The following is a 20330-nucleotide window of genomic DNA, read 5'->3' as shown; positions in this document are numbered from 1 at the left end:
ATTGGATGTCACATTGTGCCAGTCTTCGCCCCACCACCACCTTCCTCCCTCCCACTCACTCTCCTTTTCTTTCTCTTTCACTCTCTTATTCTTTTCCCCTCTCTCTCTCAGTCTGTCACCCCCACCCTCTCCACTCCTCTCTCACTCTCTCTCTCTCTCTCTCTCTCTCTCTCTCTCTCTCTCTCTCTCTCTCTCTCTCTCTCTCTCTCTCTCTCTCTCTCTCTCTCTCTCTCTCTCTCTCTCTCTCTCTCTCTCTCTGTCTTATTTCTGTGTCTCTCTTCATCAGTAGAGCACGGTGCAGTGTTAAACAGGGGCCTGTTTGTTCACAAGCACGCCTTGTCCTGGCGTCCTATTTACTTGTGTCCCGGGCAGCTGTCACCCTGCTCTGTGTAACAGCTCAGCCCTGTTTGTTCTCCCTGCCTGGATCCTGTTTATCCTGGCTGTGGACATCCTTTAAGGCCTGTCCTGTATCTGCCCCTCGTCAAACGTGCACACACAAACATAGTGAGGATGTGCACATACTTCTATTAAAACCGTATTTACCGGCCAGAGAATACACACAGTACCCATGCAACAGGAAACAAATGCACACACAATCCTAAACATCATTCATTCTACTTTTGTTGCATATGTGTGATCGAGGAAAAAAAAAGGATTGTATTGTAAAATTTAAAACAATCCCAACTGCTGTTGGAATAGGAATTAAATTAATGGCGTGCCTTCCCGCTTTTGAAATCATACCGTTCAATAGGGTAGTGATAGTTACACAATTTTTTTTACCTTCTAAAATATTTATTGTCTTAAATGTTTCCTAAGTTTAATTTTAAATATTAAAATGATTATCATCATGTATACAGAACACAACTTATAATTCTGGAATGAATTTTGAGTTGCCGTTTGCTGAGTTTTAGTGTCCTTTATTTATTGTAAGAGTGTCGACTGATGTTTCTGGGGCTGCTCTCTGCCCCAGTGAAGGTACAGAGCATTAAATGCAAGGGAAAATGATAAAACATTTATTACTGGAGAGAGAGAGGAGGTAATATGCATAATTTATGCTGTTTTTAGCACAATCATTAGTGATATTCGAGAGTTTTTTTTTTCTTCTTATTCCCTTCATTTTCCTCTCTCACTGGTTTTCCATATCGTGTAATTGCTGATAGAATTAATTCATTATCTTATGTATTTACTCCGTTTAAATTTTGACGTGGACTCAAAATTTCTCACCACCAACTTTGATTGCAGCTCATCATCTGGTTTTAAGTTTGAAAGCACAGATGATTTTCTTTCTTTAATCTCACAAAATAAATGAATACATGAGGTTTGATTAAAGAAGAAAGAGGAAAAAAAAAAAAGGGAATCAAACCAATAAATGACATATGAGCAACGTGCGTCTAAAGAAGCCTGCAAGGCAGATTTTATTTAGCCACAGCAAAGATGACAAACCCATTATAGTGTTCATCACTAGCCCTGCACCATGTGATTTGGTGCCTCCTCCTCCTCCTCTTCTTCCCCAACACCAAATTTTAATTTTGCATGATTAGCTTTGCGTCATTAGGTAACTTCATTCAGATGCGACACACAAAAAAAATCTGACAGCTTCAAGACGGCAAATATTTTAGGAGTGGCCACGGATCGTTTTTTTTGTCTGTGATGTCCTGCTGGTGTAATGGAGATATTAAGAATTAAACAAGTACTTATTTGTGAATCATATATTTTTTGCGTAGCATTTTATATTTTATTATTTATATATTTTTGACAATATTAATAAAACTTTATTTCGTAAGACAGATGCTTTGATTTATGCCCAAAATTTATGGGATAAAACCATTTGGTACATTTAAGATCCTCTCTTATTGCAAATAGCACCAGGACGTGCATCTCTTTGTATTGCTTCATTTACACAATGAATGCATAATTGCTCCTCCTGCATCCCCCCCCTTCTCGATCCCCCTCCCTCTTCTTTAAATGCTTTAATTTGCAGAGGGAGACTGAGGGCTTGATAATGGAAGCGTTAAAAAAAAAATAGGAGGGAAAAAGGGGGGAATTGTAACAAGAAGAGCCCTAACCGGTGCCTCTTAATCACTTCTAGGTTTTAAATCATGATGATGCAGGAGTCGGCCACAGAGACAATAAGCAACAGTTCAATGAGTCAAAATGGAATGAGCACCCTAAGCAGCAGCCAATTAGAGGCTGGCAGTAGAGATGGGAGATCAAGCGCTGGTGACACGAGCAGCGAAGTAAGCACAGTCGAGCTGCTGCATCTGCAACAACAGCAGGTAAGTTGTGTTTCTCCCCCGTCTCGTCTCTCTTCCGCTCTCTCTCTCTCTCTCTCTCTCTCTCTCTCTCTCTCTCTCTCTCTCTCTCTCTCTCTCTCTCACTCTGTTATCCCCTCGCTCTCCCACACTGCTCTGCTCTCTTCTCAGGCAGCGCTGGGGTTCTCTAAATAGGCAGGAGGCACATTAAAATATTATGCTGTATTTTTTCGTTCTATTTTGTGCTTTTTTTAGTACGTGGAAAAAACATTGTTTGTATAATTGCCTGTTTGTGTTGTTGGTAAATTTTCTCGTTAGTTTGTTGAGCTGTCGGCATATTTTCCCTGAAGCTGTGGCTGATGCAGAGAGATGAAAATGTTTTGCATTGACTGTTTTTGTTGGGTATAGATTGTGTGTTGTTTTTTTGTTTTGTTTGTTTTTTTTGCATTGACATATAAATTTGTATGTATACAGAGTATCTGGGAATCCATGTGAGGCCATGGCAGTGTGTGTGTGCACATGCAAGTGTGCATGAGAAATGGAAAAGGGGAAAGAGCGTGTGTATTAGAGCATTGTACGGAACAGTTTGTGTAGTGTGTGTGTGTGTGTGTGTCTGTCTGTAATAGCAATGCTGTATCCACCAGAGGGCCTCCTAACTCGGCACACACTACTTGGAGTCTTACGCACACATAGAGGCACTTTAACCACAGACCCACCAGCGGCAGAGGAACCTTTGACTGGGATACTTTTGAAAGACCAATTTGCAAACATTGTCTCCATCACATTGTTTTTTTGTTTTGTTTTTTCAACTAGAAATTTAGTTTTTTTTTTTTTTTTTAACTAAACACTAATATTGTTCTCTGACTGACTTGATAATATGGTCTCCAACTTTTTGTTATTATTGTTTGTATTTATTTTATAGTGTTGTTTTGCTTGGAAACACCACTAACTATTCACATTAAAAATATCTGATGCTTTTCTAAGTTTCTTTATATTTAACTTTAACTTTAATTTACTCACTCTAATCGTCTCAGTCGCAACAAGCTGAGGATAAATAGGCTGCAAGGGGGTGGGGTGGACAGGGAGCAGGAGTTGTGAAAGTCAAGTCACCAGCAGAGTGAAGGAGTCAAGTGTCTCTCGTGTCTTTTCACGGTGAATGATGGCTTTGACAGTTTGCCAAAAGAGCAGTGGGAGATGAGGTCGGAGGGCCGTGCTTTAGGGCGGATGAGGGACAACGCCGTGGGTTTGTAATGATGCGTGCTGTCCTTTTGGCTTGATGGGAATTTTCATGCAAGCGTGGATTTTTTATGTGTGTGTGTGTGTTTGTGTGTGTGTTTGGAGGCAGTTGAAGCCCTGTAGTCACTTTGGTGAGGGCAGCACAATAGATGCGATGTAGGGGCATTCAGTGTAGCAAAATTAAGCATGTCCTGCAGCCCCCCCAGCCCCCATTCCGCACCTCTACCCCCACCATCACCTCATCCATCCCCCATGCCCTGACCATAGAAGCCACATCTTCTATCCTAAGCACAACCTCCCTGGTCCTGCTGGTGGCATCAGCATCACAGCCCTATGGCCTCACATTTATCACTACTCCACTGCTCTTCACACACAGGCACCTGATTGGGGTCGACTTTCTCTCTTTCTCTATCATCACTCTTTTACATTTGAAGGTGTACAGCAGGTTTGTAGAGAACAGCCTTTTAACTGTGTTGATACTCTCTGCAGATAGAGGGCAAAATTGAAAGAAAGCAGAATTAAACGGTACTATGAAGCTGCACAAGAAAGCCTTCACATCAAGTGTGTCTTGGAAAGAGTTGTAGGGTTGTTAATCTTTGTTTCTGGTGTAGTAGTGTTTTTAATTTATGTATTTTGTATGTCTCAATTAATTAATTTAAAGTGTGACATAAATTAAATTACATTTCCAATCTGAAATGAGTAGAGAAATGTGTGTGTGTGTGTGTGTGTGTGTGTCTCCTGAAAACAAAGTATCAAACAAAGTCTTGTCTTTAAATAAAAGGCCCCGTTTAGAGTTAAGAACAAAGTAAGCAAAAAATCTCCAGCTAAGTCTTTGGAGTGGATGTGTGGCTGAGGGGTTGGAGAGTAGTGTGTGACAGTGTGTGTCTTGTAAAGAGGCCAGTCCAAGCCTTCTCCCAGCCCCGAGACAGACACATTGAAATGAGCAGTCCAGCTAACAGGTCTCTGGAGGCTTTTTAAAACAGAGGTCATCTGCTGTTAACTTCACACACACTTCCTGTGGCGTGCCCACACTGCATCTCTTTGGTGGAGAGAATGCAGACCAAGAAAAAAAACGAAAGGTCCTTATTTTTTTTTTTATACCTACATTTGTTAGTACAGAGCAGTGCTGTTTTGCAGTTGCTAGCATGTTCGTCTGAAGAAAGCGATTGTTATGTCGGCAGGTGTTTGGAAGTAAGTGACAGCTTATATGTGTGTATGAAGCATGGATATTGTGGAGTCTTATATGCATGCATCTATCCATGCACCTTTTTTGCACCTGTGTGCAGCTAAAGATTCAAGTCCATGTCTGCTCACAGTCCATTTCGAAGGAGGACTGTTGGGTGTAATTTTCCACCCATATTTGGAATGACATTGAGTGGTCCAGTGGGTATAGAGGCTCCAGTCTCTCATCACGCTGCTGGGGGGATGATTAATAATAAGCACTGATGAATTCTCCACTATCCCTGTGGGTCCTGCCATTACCTAGCAGCTCCAAAATACCACCTGCAGCTATAATTAGAAAAGCAGCATCTTAAGGTCTCGTCGCCATAGATTGAGCCAAAGGCTGATAGGACACAGATCAAGACACACGCAGGAGCTATTCCATATTCAAATATTGATAGTGTAGCTTTTCTAACTGGCAAAACAAATAATGCTTGTTTTGAATAGGTCTTGTGTATAACCTCTACTAATTATTGTTATTTATGGAGGTCATTGTGTTCAGGTCGTAAGCCATACACTCTGTTATCCATGTATCTGAATAATAACCATGGTGTCACAATTAAATTCCCAGCCCTTAATTTCTGTCAGGGCTTCGTCACCCCATTCCCAAGGTTGTCTAAATAGACCTAATTTGATTTGAGATCACAGATTAGATACCCACTATATCTGATTGCAATTTGCCAGCTGCAGATATGTATCAGAGCAAATGATGAATGTTGCTCAACACTAATTACTAGGCTAAAATGATCACTATAAAAGCTGCCTTGTTAAAATAAGAGCAGAATAAAATGTGCTTAGCTCATACTACTAATCAATTTACCATTGGGCATAGTTAGTCTAATGTTTTAATATTATATGTTGCTATGTACTGTATGTACATGGGAGCCATGTATTGATCTTTGGATCCATACCATAATGTCCCATAATGAGCCTGTTAGTTGATTACAGTGGTCTGTAGACTAAACCTGCCAGGGTTATCAGTGGGATTGATGAGCCAATGCTCAGGGATACTGCCAGTTCTAAATGTGCTCACCACTGTAGAAAGTGTATTAATATGCAGAGCAATATGGAGGCCGTGGTTTATGTATTGCGGTCATGTCATGTCAATTTAAGGAAAGATCTTTGTATAGGCGTAGGGACAATCATACTACTCATTTAGATAAATCAATAATTAAATGTAAACAAAATTGTAACATGTTTGGTAGTAATACAAAATTTCAAAATGCCTCTTACTTCACAAGCATGTTCTTGTGGTTGCCTCTTTAATTATTTATTAGGACAAATATTGATTTACTTACTAATATCCAGTTTACATGAGGTGAAGGCAGAGATTCATATGTTGGTAAACTGGCAAGGTAGGAGTTATTGTGTTTTCCTGAGGCACATGATGCAGCAAAATGCAAAATATCCAACCCTATTTAAATGACTGCGGCATTTAACATAAATTACAATAAGTGCGCCTAGGTGCCATCTTACTTCTAGGCTACCCCTACCGCTACATGAGAGCTAGGCAGTGGTCCAACTTGAGAGTGACAGCAATTAACCTGCCTTCCTAGCTGTTTAGCTTGGGGAAATAGAAGGGATGGGAAATCTGACAGCAAGTGATGGGTAGTATTTAGGATTTACGGGCAAATGAAATTCTACCTAAAATGAAAGTCATTAGGGGGAAAGTTACCCCAAAGAAAAAGGTAAAAATAAATAAATAAAAATGACTGAGTGTGCGCGCGTGCATTTGTTTGTGTGTGCTCGTTTGACAAGTGTGAGCCCACCTCACTCTTAGGACAACTCCAGTTTGTTGTTTAGTGTAGGTAAATTTTCTCAAACACTGACACACACTGTTAACCTACCATTTCCTCCCACAAACAAGCCTCAAGTGTCTTTCTCACTCTGCCCTTCACCTGCCTCTTTTCTTTCTTTTCGTAGCACATTTGAGAAGACACACTCACACACACACACACACACACACACACACACACACACACACCGGACACACACACACACACACACACCTAAGATGCAAATCTAGGCTTTGCCCTTGAGTATAATTTAAAGGCCTAATCACCCAGACTGTCCCTTTGGATGGAAAAGGGAAGGAGGGAGGGAGGTGTCTCTCATTTGCACCCTTACACAAAGAAGCTCATTAGGTTTATCTTTCAAGCCTGAGATTGCCCCACTCAACTGTGTAAATAAGACACTGGTCCTATCCTGATGCATCAATCACCTCTCAGGACAGGAGAAAGACCTCTGCTGAAATATGAACGATTTCATAAAGGAGCCTTTTGTTAACCATCATCATCTGTGTGACGATAAGGTTCTCTGAAAGGCGGAAGAAGCATTAGGAAAGAAGCTTGTGCCATATGTCTTTGTAAAATTATTTCCCCTTCCAGTGAAAAGACAGCACTTCCAAGGCAATCCCTGCATCTGACTTATTTACAATAAGAGCCATCCTTCTTTTTATTTCAAGCCGGGCTATTGGCAGACAGTCCCTAAAGAATAGTACATACAGGCCTGTGACATATAGGCCTGTAGTTTTCCCCTTTGCGATGACACTAAAGATATAGGGTGTGAATGACAGCATAGCTACTGTTTGCTCGCCCTTCCCCAGACAAAACACAGTATTATTCTATTATCTATCTAGATACCACCTCTTCCTCTGCCTCTGTGTCCCTTTCTACCCCCCTTTTTCCCTCCATCTCATTCTTCAGCTCCTTGAAACCTGGGCTGTCCATCTATGTTTAAGACACATTACATGTGGCCTCCTGGAATTTACAGTGGTACTCTCCCAGTAACTCCATTTCGTGCAGGAGTCCCCTGAGAACATGGCGAAATGTCAAGCTGCAAGGGTTGAAAAAGAGACGAGGAGAAAGGGATAGTAAGAGAGAGAGAGAGGCAGACAGAGTGATGGAAGAATTGAGAAGAGAGGATGAGAGAGTGAAATCTGCTGGAAATAAACACTTGCGGGTATTTTTATGCTCCAGCAGTTGAAAACAATGGTGAAGTCAAAGCAGTCTACAGGTTGAGGTCAGCACGGGTAGAGAAAGAGTGTGTGTGCTATTTGTTTGTACAAGGTACCACATCACTGTCACAAAGGTCACTTGCTTTGACAAGCCATTTTTTTTTCAGTGTTTTTTTTGTTGCTCATAAGAAATAAAGTAAAACAGAACCTACATGTACATGGATGTTTTCATATATTTCAATGACATTTATATTAACATTAGATGAAGGCCTGTTGACATCATTCAGTGTTAGGCCTTTTGTTTGACCTAGTACATTTTTTCTCTCTTTTCTTTCTTTCTTTCTTTTTTTTTTTTACTGTGTAGCGCATTAGCCCAGTTATAAATGAACTGGGCCAGGGTTAACCACCTCAGTTTAAATAAGAGACAGCCATTCAGGAGCACACACTGTGGCCAATAGTCCTGCAGTCTCTAGCCAACCTAGTGCAGGCCGGGATCAATGGCCACTTCACAACTCATTTCCTTTTACGCCTCCCTAACTACCCTGCTCCAGCTCTGGGAAATAAATGGCACTGGATCTATAAGTCCACTCACACAAGCACAAACACATATACAAGCAGGCATACACACTCGTAGAGACACACACTCACTCACGCTCTGAGGGGACTGAGCAATTGCTCCAGCTCAATACCCTTCACAATAATTTATTTACAAACTGCCTTGGTGGTGAATGGCGTATCATCGTTCGCGGCCTCACAATCGAAAACAGGCATTCTGTCATTGTTTGTTGCCACTCCTCTGTCATTGGCTTAAACAGAGTACCAGTCGTTAATATGACTGGTTGGAGTGTAACTGTCACACACAGCCTGAACACATACTTGCAAATGGCTCAGTTTTGCTCTAATGTGGAGTAAAGAGTAGGATGGAGAAAGCTGATGCATGCACAGAAACGCATTGCTGCCTGCCTCCCCTGTTGGTTCCCTTCCCCCTCAAAAAAAGCCAAGTGGCTTACAGTCATTTGATCGGCCACGACACCACTATCCATTTAACAGAGCTTAAAAATCCTACATATGCATATGCCAGGGTGTCTTAAGCTGACAACCAAAAGACAGGATTTGCTAGAAGGCAGCTTTGGAGTGTTGTGAATTTAACAAGCATGTCTAGTATTACAGTTCCTCTCTGCTTTAGCCATGAATAGTAACAAATCAGACTCTGAAACGCATGTCTGATGGTTTGTTGTGTATACCCCCCCTCCCCTTCGCTACCTAATATTGAAATGCCTTCAAATACGAAGATGACTAGCAAGAATTACTATGTCACTGTTGCTCGGTTTTTTCCTAATGTGTACCCGGAACCTTGAATAGATTCAAGGTACCATCAGTGTTTTCTTGTTCTTCTTCCTCATTTTTATTTTTATTTTTTTTTTGCACTTGTTAACACTCTCTGCTGCTCCGATTACCTTCATCCCTGACCCATTTTTGAATATATAAATGGCTCTATCCTTCTCCCAAGTTGTTTGTAGTTGTGACGCTATCAGGCTGCAAGGAGAGATGCTCTTTACGCATTGCCTCCAAACACTGTATACATATGTAAGAGAGCCAGCCAGGCTCTCAGCCCTCTCCTCTTCACAGCTTTTCATACAAATGCAGTAAATAAGCTCAGCCCGCGGGGAATTGAAGGCTCCAAACAGACGAACTGACTGACATGTCACTTAGTGCTGGCTTTGGCTCTCTTCACTGCAGGCTTTAGAGCTGATTCTGCCGGGTTTTACAGAGTATCAGTGAAGGTCAGGACCCCCCTTTGCTGTCAAGGTGGAATGACATCCGTATCATTCACAACTTTTGAAAAAATGTCTGACATATAGTTGCTAGGTTTTTAAATGTGGGCAAATAGAGCAGACAGTTTAACGTATTAAGTTTGCAGATGTGACTGATGAAACAAAATACACTCACAGTCGAGTCCTTTGGGCCAGTAAACTGAAGATTAGTTTCAGATGGCAGATAGGGAGAATAAGATGTACTCTAGTTCGAGGTTAATGATGGAAGTCACAGTAGGAATCCATTGCAGCAGAGATAGACAGGGCCACCTCTCTCCAGCCTATGTTCCCTCTCAAACAACCTGCCATTTCTCATCAGGACCTAACCACTGCTTATTTACCCACACTGGGGGACTTAACTCGTGCGAATTGATCAGCGATAGCACTGGAAAGCTGCTTGTTCCACCCTGATAAAAGTGACGCCCATGAGCATATGCAGAACATGCTTTGTGATCTAGGCGAAGCACTTCAAGCTTGACTAGACACTAAGCTGATATTGGTTTCACGCTTGGTGCAAAATCTTCCAATGGAAACCCAGAGATTTGATTGTTTCTGCATATGCATTTATCAGAAGTTTACATGATAAATATACATTAGCCGGCTGGCTTGGCCATGCGTGGTATTGGTTCAGCGATACTGTTCTTCATGCATTCCTTTTCACCTGTTTGGACTTCATCATCCAATTCAGCGTAAAACCTGATAATCACAATTTGCACAAAACTTCATATGGGTTTGTTAGAGTTTGTTGCATCTTTAGCCTTTCCCGGAAATTTTTAGAAGGTAGTTTTAAATGAGAGAGGACAGAAGCCTTCTGAAAATAGCTGGAAACTGCATGTGATTTTTATCTTTTTGTGCTTTTTCCATTATCTTCATGTAAGCTATCAGTATGCAAACAAGCTCTCTACCATGACATAATTCTCACACTCAGAAGTTGAAATCCCTACAATATGTGTAAAGTAACCCCCATCCCCTCTGGCTTAGTCCTTGCTTAATTTTGTAATGCTTTCACCACAGTCCTAAATGATATGTCATTTATCTTTCATACATATTTCAACCAGAGGTTTTATTTTTTTAATAACCACTGTAATTGTTCTGTCCTTGTATGGGGTGCTATGAAGGGAGTGATCATGCTTTTGGCACATTTATCAAAGCCTAAAAAAATGCAGAAAGGAGGCCCCTTACTCACATAGGCGGACTAAGTGTGCAACAGAGTGATAAATTTTCTTGTTAGGAGAAATTACATCCACTAACTTGAGCTACTTCAGCATGAAATTGAAAAAGAAGCATTTCTTGTGAATTTCCATTCTTGATTCAATGAAAGATGTAGATTAGCCCTTTGGAAAAGAGCACAGAACAAGAATGAAACTAAAGAAGTATGACTCTGCTCACGCTTGCTTGTTCTCAGAAGCGTGATATAGGATGCTGCTGTAGAAGGCTTTGTTTATGGAAGTAAAGCTCAGTCAGCCTGGTTGCAGAATAAAGAAGAAAAAAAAGTTTAACATCTCTCTCTCTCAGAAAGGGGGGGTATTTGTGACAAACCTTATGCAGTTTTACACTTTTATCAGTAGGACTCTCCCAAGCTTCTTTGCCTGCAAAACCCCAGTCACTCTGCATCTGTGATAGCTGCCTTTCTCCATGAGCAGATAGTTACATACAGTGAGGCACGCAAACACATTTTTACCAGACCCTGCTCAGTATCGCAACCTGTTCTGGTTAGGTTGGTGGAACGCTGATTGATAGACGTGGGGTGTCAGAGTTGAAGGCAGATAACTATATCTTCTACAGCTCATTTAAAGGTCAGACACACATTGCTGTAAATGTAATATTCACAAGACAACCATCAAGGTACAATTCATGGTGAAAGGAAGATAGAAAGAGAGAGAAGAGGAGGAGCAGAGGGGAAAAAAAGGTGTTCCATAAGCAAAGAGAATAAGAAAATGCAGGGAGAGTGAATGTGAGTGGAAGTGGCCCTTCCACTGGTGAATGCAGTTCACCCTCAATGGAGAACAGCTTGACCGAAGCAACAGGGTGTTAATGACAAAACAAAGTGGATGTAAACCTACTGTATATATTTAATCAACTATGTAACTACAATTACAATTATCTAGAACTTTTCTCCTCTCTCTGATACGAGAAATAAATTATCATATAGTTTATAATATCCAGTATAACATAACACAAACATAATGACAGAAATTGTCTGTAAATAAACATACAGGATCTTTTCTGTTTACATTATGTACCAATAATTGTTTTGTCAAGTGTTCAAAATTCAGTGATGGCCATGCAGATAAGGTCAGGGTGCTCTCTCATCGACTCTGCAGCAGGGTAACACTTATACTCAGCACTTAACCTCTGCAGGGCGAGACAGAAAGACACTCCTGCTATTGAGCTGCAGCAGCAGAGCTCCCAAGACAGGGTCCAATACACATGCACTAAACAGGTGTACAGTTGCTTTGGTCAGTGCACATGCACACCCAAACACTGTGGATTGTAAGTGACATCAGCCAAAAATGGATGACACTGTGTCTGCATACTGAAATGTTTCTGTTCTTCCTAATAAATGTTTTTTGTTTCTGGGTATATGTGTTGTGTTCATGTTAAGTGTGTTTTATCAGTGGTTCAGTGGAAGGCAAACGCAGCTTACATACCCAACATGGAGCAGCCGAAATGAGTTAGGGTTTACCCAACCACTTACTTACCTTTATATATCTTTGTTTGTGTGTGTGGGGGTCTCAAGCAGAGTGGACGTGTTCGGCCATTCATCTTTTCAGCACCGGCTGTCGGTATTGGCATTCTACATTAAACCATCTCTGTCGCGGTGGCTGCTTGCGATCTGGTGCCACAGTCAGCCAGTCGCCTCTGGCCATGTTTTTGCAGCGGGAGCCTCTTAATAAGGCCTTGTCAACAAAGACAGAGACAAGATCCATAAAAAGCAACTTCATTCTGTATCTGATCCTCTGACAAGAATGATGAGGAAACTCCTAGTTTGTGCTGAAATATAGCTGACCGAATAGCTACGCTCCGCATATAGTTATTTTTTATATAGTGTCACACTGTCAATTTGAAAGATAATTGGTGTACTGCTTACAAGCAGCTAGGTGGAAGCAGTTGAGCTCTTCCCATGCCACAGCTTCAGTTTTTCCACTAGGCTCAGTCCCTTTTCTAAATGAACTACAGCTGGCCTAAATGCAACATTTCATATCAGGTATTCATCCAGCTGTGTGACCTCTACTCTCCTGGAGCTGTGAAAAGGAGAGAGATCATAATCACCTGAAGAGGAAATCAAGCGCTCAGAGGAGAGGGCAAGTGTGTGTCATAGAGAGAGAATGTGTGTATTTATGTGTTTCTGTGTGGCTACAGGTTTAGGTTTCTGCACTCATACTTCATACTAGCTTAGCTTTGCAAAGACAACAGTTGACTTGCAAATACTTTTTCTGGTCTCTTCTCTTATTTCTCTCTGTCTCTCTTTTTCTTCCTCTTTGTGATAGCATATTGCGGAGGTTCTCAGTTGCCAGAATCTAAAGCGCTTCCCTAAAAGCAGCAGGAGATAAAAACCGTGGCTGAATGGGCCTGCTGTCACCTTATCTGTACGTAATACAGCACAGGTCATAGTAAAGACTTCGCAAAATCCACCAGCAGAGACAGAGAGTGGAGGAAGTGGGGGTAAATTGAATTTCATTAATGATGAAGCATAGAGAAGATGCAGTGAGAGCTGAAGCAGGTATGAGATTTGTTAGGCACATCTAAGGTTACTTTATTTTGGAAATAAATATGGGCACTTCTCCCAACATTCAAACCTAATTTAAAAAAATGGTCAAAATGCGTAAAAAGGCAGTTTTATTTCAAATTCCACCTCAGTTTGGGGGGGTTCAGTGTTTAAATGGCTGAAAACAATTGCCCTTCCTTTGCTAGAACAGATACATTATTGTATTTGCACAGAATATCCATGGTGATAACAGCAGGAGGTGGCATGTTAGCGAGCGTAAGCAGTCGTAGTGAGCGACAGCAGGCCGTGCTCTCTGTTATTGCTGGCGCAGGCTCCCGGCCACTCAGCAGACACATACATATTGGTGCATTCACACTCTTCAACTCCCTCTCACAGACATAAACACACACACTTAATTTGTGATGGGCAAAACAGATGAGTGTTTTGTCTTTGTTAGTGAAAAAATAAGTGTGAGGTTACACAATGGAGCTAGACCCCCACTCACCGCCCACCACCTGGCCCCTCCTAGCACCACCACTCTCTCCTACACAAGCTTTCTTCCTGGGGAAGGAGCGAGCAAATTCATCTCGTCAATCCTCCCGGGAGGGTGTAGCTATGCAGCTCTGTTTACTGTGGCAGAAAGTTAATATAAATTTTCATCAGTGGGGGAAGTTTACACATATGATTCTATTTGTCCTTCATTATTAGCACCTGAGTCTGCGGCTGGGTAGGCATAATTGTCTACAGACACAGGCCAAATAGATGCAAGGGAAAGGCAAATAAGCACACCCCCAAAATAATTTGATGCTTGTGTGTTACAATCCTCCACCCTAGGAATTCTTAATCTTGAGAATCAATAAACAAGGGGTGAGAGACGTGGGAGAGAGGGGGAAGCAAGACAGAAAGATGTGAGGAAGAAATGAATAATGTGATATGAGCATGTGGGGCGAGGAAGGGAGGGGGAAGGAGAAAGAAGTTGAGTTGAATTCAAAGTGCAGCAAAGAGGTGAGAAGGAGTTTAGGAGAGCAAGCGATCAATATGCAAGCTTAGCTACCTGAGACCAACACAACAAATGAGCAAAAAGACCGTTTGGTCAAGTTTTTAGATGAAACACTTTATATGTAGAAAGGGAAGCTGAAGTAGCTTAAATACTTAGAGATAGCAGAGTGGGACACAGAAGCCCATTGTTCTGCTGGATAGCTTTACCTCCATCTTGAGGCCCAAGCAGATTCTCCATGGACCTCTCCCTCCTTTTCTTCGTCTCCCTCCCTTGTTCACTGCACACTGTTGATTTATTGAGTCATACATTAAAATGCTCATTACTCCTACATACTTTCCAAATTCTCCTTTTCTCCCTTCTTTCTTTCTTCCTAGTTTCTTTCTTTTTAGTTTCTCGTAGAAGCACCATCTGAGAAATCACCCATAGCATTCTGTTAGGGCTTTATAAGACATTCATTTTGGCCCAGATGAATCGAGGCTTGCATTGTGTTCTGGGCTTTGCAATACTAATGGGAGAACCGAATCTGCAGCCATTCTTGAAGTACCAGTGTTTCATCACCAGTTTTGACCTTTATGAAAAGACAAGAGTCTGTGTTCAAGTTATTTAAAGTGAATGGATCCAGTAGCAGACACCTCGAACAACCACTGCATTCATTTACGAGTGAGTATTCAACGTCGTCAGTAATTACGTGCCGTTCTTTTCTCGGCACCACCTTTCCCAGTTCATTAGAAAGATGTGAATTCAGCTCTAATATAGACGCACACTTTACTCTCAGCTGTGTGACTGACTTCCGTTTCAGGACAGCTTCTGTAATCTCAACACAATCCAGCTGCATTGTTTCTATTCTAGCGTGAAGCCTGTTTAGGGCCTCTACTGGTCCGACAGAGTTCCCCGTTCGCACTTTGCTTGTTTTCACAAACTCAGGCCCCACTTTTGTATTCAGACATTGTATGGGACATCTTATCCTTCTCTCCCTCTCTTCTCATTTGTCTATCCTCTCCAGCCAGCCCCTCCAAATCCGTATCCATCCATCCATCTGCCCTGAATCCACTTATATAAAAAGATAGGGTGTAAATATTTTGGTGTGGTGTGTCAGCGCATATCTCCCCTGCCAGCGGGCCAGCAGCCTCAGTCCAATCAGCCATGTTTGTTTGTTCAGCTTAAACTGTTTGTGCCTTGTTTTCTGTGGCATGCGACTCCTTCCAGCTTGATAAATTGTCACACTTTTTTCATTTTTTTTTTATTTTTTTTTTATTTTTTGCACTCCCCCCACCTTCTGTGTCTGTGTTTCCTGGAAGTGAGGATAGATAAGCCTGATGCAGTGCTATGTGTGTGTATGTGCTTATGCACGCACCAGTCTGTGTGTGGGAGTTGTCAAAGCTGTCAGCACGACCAGAGTTGTTCTGGCCGACAGCCTAGTGTTGAACAGCAGCCCTTTCACAAACACACACATGCATGCACACAAAACATCTGTAATGCACACCACAAAAAGACTGTGCTATCATGATGCAACCCACTTCTTATTGATCAACAATTGTCACACTGTGTTTACAACTACTTTCTGGAACATGGAATTACCCAGTAGAGGCCACGGCGGTGTGAAGACATACCTGTTGAGGGCAGCTTATTTCATACCTGTGTCATCACTCCAATATCTGCTATATCCCCTAATAACAACAACTCCCAACGTGACCTGAGCCATGAAGTGATCTGCGCTGTCCAAACACAATGTCACAGCCTCTCAGATGTATCCAATTCCAATGTCATGGCTGCATATCGTGCGGTCTCCAAGTGGATTTGAAAGAGTGACATTGCTAGAGAAAGGCTTTTTTTATTATTTATTTTTTTGCTCATATCCCCCACCAGCACATGCAATAAGCAATCTGGAGATTGTAATGGTTTTGCTTGGTATTGCAGGGCCTACTAATGTATTTCATGCTTGTTTAAGATCTTTGCATGCTCCTAACAAAGGTGCATTGTGATAGGTGTTCTCTGTAGACTCTAAACACTGGGGCTGAGGGAGAAGAGGATAAGGGGGGAGGGATGAATGGATAGCTGGTATGTTTTTTTTTCCTTTCACCTCTCTCTTCCCCTCTCTGTCAGTCTCTTCTCACTCTCTCCTTTTCTGCCTCTCCAGTGATCTCTGCATGCCTATTAATGTAGCAGAGGAATGCCTGTGTAAACATTCTTGTTTCTCCGTCCGTTTCGCATAATAGGTGCCTGTATCGCCTTTCTCCTGACTTCACTATCTGAAACCAATTACACCAGATCCATTTGGGCTGAATCTTATTTTCATAAGGATCCCTGTGTCGCGGTCTTGGTCGCTCTGTGTGTTATTTTCCCTCCTCTTGATTTTTTCCTCTTTTCCAACCTCAGTGATGGATATCAACATCAAATATGCCTCTGAGTGCCTTGTTATTTATATAGCAGGGCCTGGCTCTTCTCTCTCCCTCTCTCTGTCTGGCTTGCTCTCTCATTCTGAAGAATGTGTCACATTGTGCTGTTTATACAATGTGTGCATTAATAGACTGGGGATGTCATTTTTTCATGCATAGCAACCTAGGTTAAATAGATGGTGTGTCTACACTCGTCTGTGTTTTTGTCCACTGCAGCAGCTCTTCAGCAAACTTTTGATGACTTTCCTTGGCATTCGGTGCTTTTTGTGCTTTGAGATGGGCTTCAGCTTGCCATCTATGTGGAGTGGGAAGTGGGTGGCTCAAATTGGTGCTTTTTACTGTAATGGGTGAATACTCAGAGCAAGGGAAAGTAAGGGGACAGGACTTTTTTTTTTATTCTTTTTTTTCTCTCCCTTACCGTCTACATCGTCACAGACTCTCAGAAAAGTGGCTAACCCCACTTCCACGCAAGAGGTGACAGACAGTTTCAGGCATGACAAACCACTCTGGAAAAGTTTGGCTGGTGTTGATAAGGTCTGTGTTATGTTTGGAGAAGGACTCTTTATGCAGTCTGAGCAGACTTCTTTTCTAATAAGCCTGGTGTAGTTGATCTGTCTGCTTCACCCCTCTGCGTCACCTCTCATAGCTGCACCTCCCTCGATATTTACCTGGCATAGATATTGGAAGTGCAGTGAAAAACATCTTTCTTTGTACTCTTGACCGTGTGTAATATATCGAGTGGCTCTCTTGACTTTGGTTATAACACAGCGAGTCATTATTGATTCACACATGGATACACATTTCTTCCTGACATCTACCTTGGGCTGCTCTCATCAAGCAGCCTTCCTGCTAACTACTGTGTGCAGGACTCAATAAGCCTTATAATTACTTTGATTCACCAATCACGGCGAGATTAATTAGGTGTAGTGTTTTAATTAGCAAAGTGCTTGGCTGCATTCAAGGAATTTGTTTTGTCTTGTGCGTTCAGCAAAAGGAAGCCTAAGTCAAGCAATGTTTGATTTGTCATTAATTTGGAAAAGTCCACAAACAACAAGGCTCCTACTGTGTGCCTACTTACTTGTTTGTACTGTGTGCTACAAGCAACTTTTTGCTTGTGCTGTATGCATGTTGTGAAGAAGGGCCATGGCTTTGCTTAGAGATGTCATAGTGTGTACACACACACTCTCACACACAAACACACACACAAGCTGATGGCGACTTGGTTCCTCTTACCAAGGAGACGGATCAATGCAGTTAGGACCCAGTGCCGGTATAATGTGTTTGTTTACTTCAGTTCAGAAAGCCTGGCTCCTCTTGAGTAGACAGACAGACAACCACCCACCCCCACCCCCAAGCACCATCACCACCTCTCCAAGCTCTCCCCAGCTCTGTCTTTTCATAATTGATCAGGGGGTGGCTACGTTCCCTGAGGGGTTAAGACGTGGTTACTTTTTTTTTCCTCCGCTCTCATTTTTTTTTTCGGTGCCTCACTCTCTCACCCTCTCTCTCCTGTCTTTTCCTCTTGTTTGCTCAGGCTCTCAATGTACTAGTTCAAACATTGTTCCCACCAGCTGGCAGAGCAGCGCCATATGTACGCCCTGTCAAGGCAGCTGTTGTCATGGATACTGGCAAGTGCCAGAAAATAAAATGAGCACCCATGATTCCTGAAGAAGTGTCACTCTCCATCTGAGTTTTATTTATTTTTTTCTTACTTCTTGCTTCTCCACCTACTCGTCCTGTTCTTTTTTCATCAAAAACAGAAACACTTGTGAAGTTGTTGTTGATGTGTGTGTTTGTGTGTGTGTTTGAGTGTGTAAGTGTGTTTTTTCCCACTCCTCTCCCACTTGATGCTCATGGGCCTAAAGAATACAAGCAACACGGATGTGTGGAGCAGCAGCAGTAGTAGCAGCTGTGCACAATGTTCTTGTCTGCCAGACTCTTTCATCCATGTGCTCTTGAAGAATGGGAGTGAAGCTGCTAGGCCAGCTGCCACCGTACCTGTGAAGCTGGAGCTCGCTCGTTGCACGCCTTCAGTACACACAACCAGGCAGGGGGTGGGGGGGATCTGTAATCCCATCAAACCCTAGAGAAATAAATTACGCCACATCCCAGCCTCTCTGATTGTTATCATCTCAATGTCTGGCAAACACATCAAAGGGTGTTGATAACAAATTTTACAATTTACAAATATGATTTTTCTAATTCATACTATGTGTAAACAGCTGTGAAGTAATTTCATCAGGACGGCCTGTCTTTTTTTCTATCTATCCATCTTTCTGTCTATCCATCACACAGCCTCTGCTCATAAGCACTCTTAATGCATAGTGTAAAACCTGGGCTGCTAGTTAATTCACTCTAAATGTAATCTGATGTTGATTTTGTCAACTTTAATTACAGCTCCCAGGGACACTTCACATGGTGCTGCCTCTACTTCAAATTGATATTATGAATATGCAAATGTGGTAGTAATTTGCAGAGAGAAGTGGGTATTTCAGTTGAGCACACACTAGACAGGTCAATTCTACTGACGCTCTGACTTTTTTTTCAGCCCACCGCCCTCTCCATCCTCTCTTTCGGGGTGCTCTAGACAAACTATATTTATCCTTGATCACAGCTCTGTGAATTGTTACTAAAGCCCATCTCCCATGTAGTGCTATCCATGTCAGAATGTGCTGTGGAAAATACCAGGTGATGTTTGACAGGATTTTCAGTCAAAGATGACTGTTTCATCCCTGCAAATGTGAATTATCACTGCTGTCAGCTTCAAGGAATCTAACAGTTTATTTTCAGTGTCTCTTTTCCTCCCTCCCTTTTTCCTATTTCTTTCTCCTTTTTTTCACGCTGCCTTTTGTCTTGTGTTATTTTCTGTCCAGGCCCTACAAGCAGCGAGGCAATTACTCTTGCAGCAGCCAGGCAGTGGCCTGAAATCTCCAAAGAGCCAGGACAAGCAGCGTCCACTGCAGGTAAAGCAGCTCCCAGTCTAATCTCTTAAGTCCATCCATAATACATGCTCCTCTGAAAAGAAGATTTCCTCTGTTCCACAAGTGTGTTTGGTTTGCCAACGCAATCCTCAGACCTGTCATTGGAATCCTAAAGCTGGACAAGCCATTCCCCAGGAAGCTAAGAGGCACATAGATACAAAAAAAATTATAAAAAAATGAACAGAGACAGAACTCAAATAAAAGTTTCATCCGCAGGCCATTTGTCCATTTTAAGCATTTAATGTTCCAAAAGCATTTGGTGCAAATTGTCCATCAAGCGGGATAATAATTAATGCTACTAAAGTGACATACGGTTATACAGTAAGGTGATAAATTGGAGGACATCTTTGATATGTATCCTTTTCTACCCTAGATCCACAGTGTTGTTGACATGGAACATCCAGAGGTTAGTTATTATTTGAAAGACATGTCAGCCTGACTAGTGTGTTACACAGACAGCTAATTTTACCTGCCTGTCATCGCCACTCTTCTACGCTAATTTACCTTATTGATTCATAGAGCTGTCTATTTCCGCTCTCTGTGATTTGGAAAAAGGTCACAGTTGTACACATATGCGTGCACGCACACACACACAAACACATGCACATATACATACACACACAAGCAGATGCACACTGACACCAAGCTCTCTCATATATACAGGACACATTAGCACATTCCCTGCATTCGTCTTTCCTCGCAGTGTTAAGATTTTTCTCACACTCTTTTCATTCTACTCTTTCAAGTCAACAAGACAGTTATTTG

At 42.0% G+C, this 20330-nt stretch overlaps 1 protein-coding gene across 15 annotated transcripts in view; it reads left to right on the top strand.

Annotated features, from left to right (window-relative positions):
• The window catches only part of foxp2 (forkhead box P2), a 112288-nt gene that overhangs the window by 38993 nt on the left and 52965 nt on the right, over positions 1–20330 (top strand). For 7 of the 15 annotated variants that reach the window (XM_067490168.1, XM_067490165.1, XM_067490160.1 and 4 more), the window contains 3 exons: positions 2090–2276; positions 19458–19547; positions 19939–19971. In XM_067490168.1, the coding sequence (XP_067346269.1) occupies positions 2100–2276; positions 19458–19547; positions 19939–19971 (300 nt within the window). In that variant the 5' untranslated portion in view covers positions 2090–2099. The remainder of the gene's footprint in view (positions 1–2089; positions 2277–19457; positions 19548–19938; positions 19972–20330) is intronic. The other 8 variants (XM_067490169.1, XM_067490170.1, XM_067490171.1 and 5 more) reach the window with 3 other exon arrangements.

This window comes from Channa argus, chromosome 21 (genome assembly GCF_033026475.1).
Source record: "Channa argus isolate prfri chromosome 21, Channa argus male v1.0, whole genome shotgun sequence".
Lineage (NCBI taxonomy): Eukaryota > Metazoa > Chordata > Actinopteri > Anabantiformes > Channidae > Channa > Channa argus.
The sequence above is the reverse complement of the archived record's forward strand: the minus strand, read 5'-3'. Positions and strand labels throughout refer to the sequence as shown.